The sequence below is a fragment of the Nyctibius grandis genome, chromosome 17 (genome assembly GCF_013368605.1).
Source record: "Nyctibius grandis isolate bNycGra1 chromosome 17, bNycGra1.pri, whole genome shotgun sequence".
Taxonomy (NCBI): Eukaryota; Metazoa; Chordata; class Aves; order Nyctibiiformes; family Nyctibiidae; genus Nyctibius; species Nyctibius grandis.
The window spans coordinates 6,952,887-6,960,026 of NC_090674.1; the positions used below are offsets into that span (position 1 = coordinate 6,952,887).

Genomic DNA, 7,140 nt, shown 5'->3' on the forward strand with positions numbered 1-7,140 from the left:
TGCCCTAAGTGGGTTTTTGGGGGCCTGATAAAGTGGAACCACTGACTCCTTCAGCAAGTGGTGAACTTTCTTGTTCAGCTTTGCTGTACACAAAGGCGTTCAGAAATTGCATTTATCATAACGTGGTGTGTATCTTCAGTGTCTGCAGTTGAAGTGCAGGCATTGCAGTTGGTTGGTTTGAAACTTCAAGCGAGTGTAGAGCACATTGCTGGTAGCTCTCTCCAACTGCAGTTCATCTTTATTCAGTCACAGATGGTCACAGCTATTTTGCTTGACAAAGCAAAATGTGGCTGTAGCCTATAGCTTGTTATTGTCCAAGAATTCAGGGTCTCTTGAGCGTTGAATCTCATGTTGATTTAAAGGGGAAAAGCTTGTACAAAGTTCAGAGTGAGGTTTAGCCAGGAGCCTTCTCGGTCATCACCACCAGAAGGTGGGGATTTAGTTTGGCTCGCTCCTTCGCAGGGCTGGGTCCTTGCACTAATTTGGTCTCTGCTCCTCCGTCCTCACAAGGTAACGGCTTTTGTGTTCTAGGAGCTGGAGTTCCTAAGGGTGGCTAAGAAAGAGAAACTGAGAGAAGCAACAGAGGCGAAGCGCAACTTAAGGAAAGAGATTGAACGTCTGAGAGCTGAGAATGAGAAGAAGATGAAGGAAGCCAACGAGTCTCGGATACGACTGAAGAGGGAACTGGAACAAGCCAGGCAGATCCGGGTGTGCGACAAGGGCTGTGAGGCAGGCAGGCTCCGCGCCAAGTACTCAGCCCAGGTAAGACCCGGCCGCGGAAAGCTGTCATAGCAAGTAGGCTGAGTATTGCTGCAGCTCCCAGGGTCAGTTCAGGTGTCTGTCTGTCCTCTAACCAGTGGCCTTGTTTTGTCTAATGTGAGACAAGTCCAGCTCCTGTCTGTGTCATGTCTGTGCCCCCATCACGGCAGGGTACAGCCCCAGTCCTAGCGCAAGGTTACCAGCCTGCCTGCACTCCACCACCTCTGTCAGGCCCACAGTTCTGCCTAGAACTTTGCACATTTCTCAGATGAAAATCACCATTTACAGAGAAGTGAGACACACGCTCAACATCATTTCAGTTCAGCTAATGCTCTGTTGGCACTGCCAGGGCATAGGGATCCATTTCAGTACTGTAAATATTAGGCAGAGCCACTTTCTCTAGTAGTATTTTTCCTTGAAGATCAGCCTAGACCTACAGGAACCATTTAAGACAAGAGAAGAAACTAAGGTCCATCAATAAGCAAACTGCAGTGCTGGGAAGGAGTCGTGTTTACAGCTGTAAAGCACAAGAGCAGCAAACTGTCAGGGCTAAGAAAAGACTTTGAGTTTGATCTCGGTGAAAGTTCTAGGAATGCAGGAACATGTTGTTACAAGCAACATGTACGCTTTAAGCTTTTGACCTAAAAATCCTTCCCCGCCCTCTCCGCATCAGATTCTCTTGGAATAAAGGATTTTGAAGTTTATTTAAAGCCAAGAGAACCAAGAGCTCAGGCGGCACATCCCTAAGTCGCCTTGTTGTGTCTCGGTGTTGCAGGGCACGTGGGAGCGAGGCCGTCCACTGCTCCGAGCCCCCTGACATGACCCAGCGTAACGGGCTGAGCTGAGAGCACCAGGGCAGCCTCCGGGATTTCCGTGAGAAACAGCCCTGAAGAGGAACCCCTTCATGCCCTGCCTTCCCCCGCCGCCAATAAAACAGTCCCAGTTGCCCAGTAATGCATTTCCTATGAAAGGGCACAGTCCCACACCCGTTGTTAACCCCCTCAGCCCCCAGCCCCTCTCCTTAAGGCTGACCCCTTTACTTGCCGTGGCTGCCTCCCCTGTAGCCTTGCTCTGACCCACTCCCACCCAAATGTCCCTCTGCCAAACCACTGTCCCCAGCACTGGTTCCCCAGCTAAAAGCCTGGCTGAGAAATGCATAAGTAACAGGCAAGGGTCAGCAGGCGTTCGCAGCAGGCGGCCCCTAAAAATGGGGCACTCTTGCCTGAATTTAAACTCTGCAGCAGAGGTATATCAGTCACTGACATGCCAATGCCATGTAGGTGTCACACGTTTGCAGGATGAACTTGCATGTTGTACCAGACCTGAAGTACTGTTAAAGGGAGCTCTCCTAGACTGTGTTTACTGTAGCAACGGTTCTGCCCCGCGTGTTGTGGCACTCACATGCTTCATGGAAGTAGTGTTAGGCCTAAAGCACGAGCAGCAAATATCTGGTGTGGTTACTTTAAGGGGCGGGGGGCAGGAAAAGAAAAAGCAACAGCGCTCAGAAATTCTTCTAAGCCAGACTCAATAACGGGAAGGGGAGTGGTCCCGTGTGCCACCATGAGCCACCGCTAACCAGGAGACCAGAAGCAGGAAATGATGTGGGCTTCCTCTGGCATCACAGGATGTCTCACTGATAAGGGCTGTCCAGACTAAACATAACCAGATTGCGAGCTGCTGCGCTGGGCGTTGCCGGCAGTTGACTTCCACTGGAGCAAAAAAAAAAAGGCGACAGCGAGCGCAGCTAAAAGTCAGCACCACACGTAGGAAACCCGCAGGTGGGGCCGCCCTGGCGTTGGGATGGGCAGGACAGTTTGTGACAAGGTGGGTTTTTTCAGTCTCCTGCTAGATTCCCTCCTTGGGAGAGGGAATAAATGAGGTTTCCTAATACAAAGGGCTAAAGTCACCTCAAAAGACTTCAAGTAGCTGAATATTCTGCAGGTTTGTCTTTTCTAAAGACACTAATAGGACATTTGCAGTATCAACTGCAACGGCCTCTTGTACGTACTCAGGCTTGCTGCTACAGCCCCAGAGTGCGGTGCAGCGACACGAGGACATGCGTTCAGTATGACTTAAGAACTTAAGTCATGTAAGAGATTTTAAACTAAAGCTTTATCCATCCTTTTATAGTTAATTTGGGGTGCACGCAGGAAGTTTGTCACTTACTTACATTGTGTTTGTCACTTATTATTTTTGAGGAAACCACAATTCTCTAGACAGGTTTAGTCTTGAGAGAAGAGCATCAGGCAAGCGTGAAAGGAAATAACAAATTCAGGAGTGTAAATGTCTCTGTGTAAGATGTTTAGTATTAGATGCTTAAAGTATTAGATGCTTAATACCTGCTGAGTATCAGTGTGGTTTATGCCTTTCTTTTTTTCTTACCTTGATACTGGGATCCAAATGCAGCTGGGATCCAAATGCAGTTTTCCTTCCCTTCGTTACATGGCACTTTGGGAACTGCTGCTCTCACCTGTTCGTGGCCTAAAATTGCGTATCTCAAACCAGTGCAGTTCTCTGCCATTTACACCCTTGAATACTGGGGCTTTTCTCTGCCTTCAGTATCAGTAAGTAACAAATAGGCAGATGGGCTGCCGAGGCCTTTGGGGAGGCCGAGGGCATCTGCGTGTCTTGCTCTAATTTGGAAAAAGCCTGTTAAATCTCAGCCAGGGATCTCTTCTAAGGCTGGTTGGAATGTGCATTTCTGTAAGTCTATTTCTGTGCGTAGTTACTACACATCAGGACCTGCTCAGTCCCATTCCTGACCTCTAAAGTCCAGCTGCTGCTTTATGGGTTGAAATGGTGCAAATTTTCCCTGTTTGGAGAGTTTCTGCCCGTTCAGAGGCTCCCTGTGTCCTGACTCCCTCACGCCCATATTCACAATCCCCCTCCCGTCTACACTGCGCCTCCACCTCCTCCAGGCCTGTCTTTGCTCCTTACAGTTCCTTACTTTGTGTATGAAGGATAGAATGGTTCTTGTACAGGAGAGGATACAATTGCCTTTGTTGGACGTTAATTGGACATTAATCTATAGCTGAGACAGGGGCCTTTAGCACGGGCAGCGGAGCACGGTTCTGGTCACTCATTCAATACCCGCTGTAACATCTGAAAGGAGATTACTCCTGTGCAAACTGAGCTTGTAGTTTGCTGTGCTGAATTTCTGTCTGCCTGAAGAAATACCAGTAGTGGCTTAAGTAGAGTCCCCAGAGTTCTGTTGCACTGAGGCACTCTGAACTAGGCTGTCTTTCACCCCCTTTCTGGAACTGAAGCCTCCAGAAATGTGTGAGAATTTCAAAGCTGAACACTTCACGCAGCGCCCGTGCACCATTGTCCAGGAGTGCAGGGAAATGGGAACTCCTTCCTCACCTCAGCTTTGCTAATCTCAGGTCTGGAAGTACGTGGGTTTATTACTCTTCTCCCTCTGTGCTAAGTACGAGTCTGTGTTAGTCTACAAAATCACAATGGAACTGAAAGATTAAAATAGTTTATTAATGTTTCTTAATCTGCTTTTCTCTAGATCGAGGACCTACAGGTTAAGCTTCAGCACGCAGAGGCTGACAGGGAGCAGCTCCGAGCTGATCTCATGCATGAACGGGAGGCTCGGGAACACTTGGAAAAGGTGGTCAAGGAACTTCAGGAACAACTGTGGCCTAAGGCAAGCAGCCAGCCCGGCAGCGACAGCACGGCGAGCAGCATGGAGAACTGAACCGCCAGCGTCTGCTGCACGTTCAGAATGACATTGTGCACAGTAAGGGAGGGTGTGTGGGTACGTGTGTAAGTGCATGTGTGAGCAGTTGTGTCTTGGCACACAGATCTCTGAATATGGATTCTTATTAGTCGGAAGGCAAATGTTACTCTTTATAACAGAAGCACTGAATTACGCCTCTTTTTTTTCCAATCCGTATAGCACAACATCTTACTGTGCCTATGAAACACAAAGTGTTTGTAAACAATGTACTTTTAAGTCCACAGCAAATTTTCTACTGGCAAACTCCAAGCAAGCAGCATCGTCCAACTCCGATCAGAGTACAAGGCAAGCATGGCAGTGTTTTTATGTTGCCCTTCTGCCTGTTGGAACATTTTGGAATTTAAACAAACTTTTCTTATAAGCTATTTAAAATAATTCATTACACAGACTTGGTATTAAAAAATTAAGAAGATTTTTATAATGAACCTTTAAAAGCAAAACAAAAAAAACCTTCGATGCACAATTTTTAATGACTTGTTCTAGGCTTTGGGATTCTGAGCGCAGAAGCCCTCTGGTGATGACGCCATTTCATTAGCAGTTTTCCAGCCATCTAGGAAGCCGTCACAGTTTTAATCCCCTCACGTGGGTGTATGAGAATTTCAGAGTACTTTTCAAAGTTGATTTTTTCCTTAGAAAGAATTACCTTCAGTTCCTGTCCTGGACACGAAAGGAAGATGCAGGATTGTACAGGGGTGGGGAGGGGGAGCGGGGAGGGGAAGAGAAGGTGGATGCTTTCGAGTTACAGACCCAGCCTTACAGCCGTCAGTGTTTGCGAATCACGCCGGCTAAAGCCATCTTCATTAAAGACTCACTTCATCCGAGAGCGCTTCAGCTTGAGGAAGAGGACGAAGGAAATGGATGGTCTGTTCAGGAGGTTGAGAAATAAAGCCGAAGACACACGTTTTAAAGTCATTCTGAAATCTTTACTTCAGTTTTCTGGAAAACTCACCTTTGTTCCACCATCTTACCATAAATTCAGTATTTACCTGCTTTTATTATGAACTGTCAGTCAGGATTTCTGTGCCCAAGGAGTGTGCAACATCGCATTACTGGATACTACAGAAAAGAAAAACACCATTTTTGCTGCTGTGAATAAGCCTACATCTTTTTAAAATAAAAAAACTTTTTTGTTTTAAAAAAAAGGAATTACTTTAATTTTGGGATCCAAGCCGCAGCCCCGGAATAAAAATGCAGCATGCCCTCACTGCGTCCTAGTGTTGATGTTGTCGTTGTGGTAGATTTTTTTTTTTAAACTGCACTTTGTCAGGATCTTACTCTGCATTTTATTCCATATTTCTAAAGTTTACAAGTTGAGCATTCTAGATTCTACCCTGCCTCGCAGAGGTGCAAATCATCAACCCCGCTCTCCACCACCTGACCCCCGGCATCCTCATGTCCACGTGTGCAGTGAGGAGTCAGCAGTTCCCCAACGCCACCGCACACCTCACCCGAGCAGAGCTGCCCCCCGAAGTGCTTCACGCACACGGTTGGTGCTTTAGTGAACAAGAGCAAAGTTGTTTTCACCCACACACACTCACCTCTTGCACACTCGAGCTGATCAGCGTGAAGTGAAAATTTGACCTGGGGCTGCAGACGTGCCTTCCAGCTCACTTTTCCTCGCAGCATCTTCTAGAGGTGATGCTGACACTTTGTTAAAGAATAAAAAGAAAAAAAAAAAAAAGAAACCCCACTGCATCATCGTACACAGAAGTTATTCTACACGAAGTAACATATTTCCAGTAATCTTTATTTGCTTTTGGACATTAATGCAAACTATGTAACCTTAAAAATGATTTCCCAGTAGACAGAAAGCGGCTTCCAATCCTAAAATTATAGTATTTACTTACAGTACATTAGAGAGAGTTGGTTTTTTTTTTTAAACACGAGCTGTTTGCTTGAAACCATTATAATAACCATTATAATAACTGTGAGCATTAACAAAGAAGTTCATATATATGTTTTAGGTACAAAAAGAAGAAATACGAAAGGAGTAGAATTACGGGGACAATGTAAAACTGTTGGGAGCAAGAAACAGTTACACCAAGTAAATCACACGAAACTGTCCGTTTACACGGGGTTTGCCCGCGTGCGTTTGGGATGCTGGAGACTGAGTCTCGCTGCAGATCTCCTCTTCTAAAGTGCAATGCAAAAGGAATTTTGATTATGCTTAAGCAGGTTTTTTTTTTTTAATGTGGTTTTGTTTTTCTTTTTTTGCTTCTTTGTATGTTTTTTTTTTCTGCAATTATTAAATCATATGCATGGAATTAAAATCTCTGCCATACGTATATTCATTAATGGGCATTATTACTGTCTTATGTAAAGGGTTTATTTTGTTATGCAGTATGCATAAAAATGTTCTCAGCCTTATGATTTCCAGAGCTGTATTATTCACTTATTTCTTCAAGGGAAACTAAATCATTGTAGCTGTAGTTGACCGTTGTGCATTTCAAGTCTCGTGCTACGCTTTACCGCCACGGTAGGAAATTACACATAGAACAAATGTATTCCCACCCCACTGTCGGCTTCTCAGAAGCCTCACTTTTACATTAAATTGTGTTTGTTGGGGTTTTTCCCCCATCTCTGCTCGTGTCTCTGCCCTTGTCACTCGCCAAAAATGGCACATCCCTCGTGCGCTG

At 45.7% G+C, this 7,140-nt stretch overlaps 1 protein-coding gene across 3 annotated transcripts in view; it reads left to right on the forward strand.

Moving 5' to 3' along the window:
* Window positions 1-5,194, forward strand: part of SKI (SKI proto-oncogene) — a 106,006-nt gene extending 100,812 nt beyond the window's left edge. For all 3 annotated transcript variants that reach the window (XM_068414961.1, XM_068414963.1, XM_068414962.1), the window contains 2 exons: window positions 532-762; window positions 4,274-5,194. In XM_068414961.1, coding sequence (XP_068271062.1) covers window positions 532-762; window positions 4,274-4,462 — 420 coding nt within the window. In that variant the 3' untranslated portion in view covers window positions 4,463-5,194. The remainder of the gene's footprint in view (window positions 1-531; window positions 763-4,273) is intronic.
* The last annotated feature ends 1,946 nt before the right edge of the window (window positions 5,195-7,140 follow it).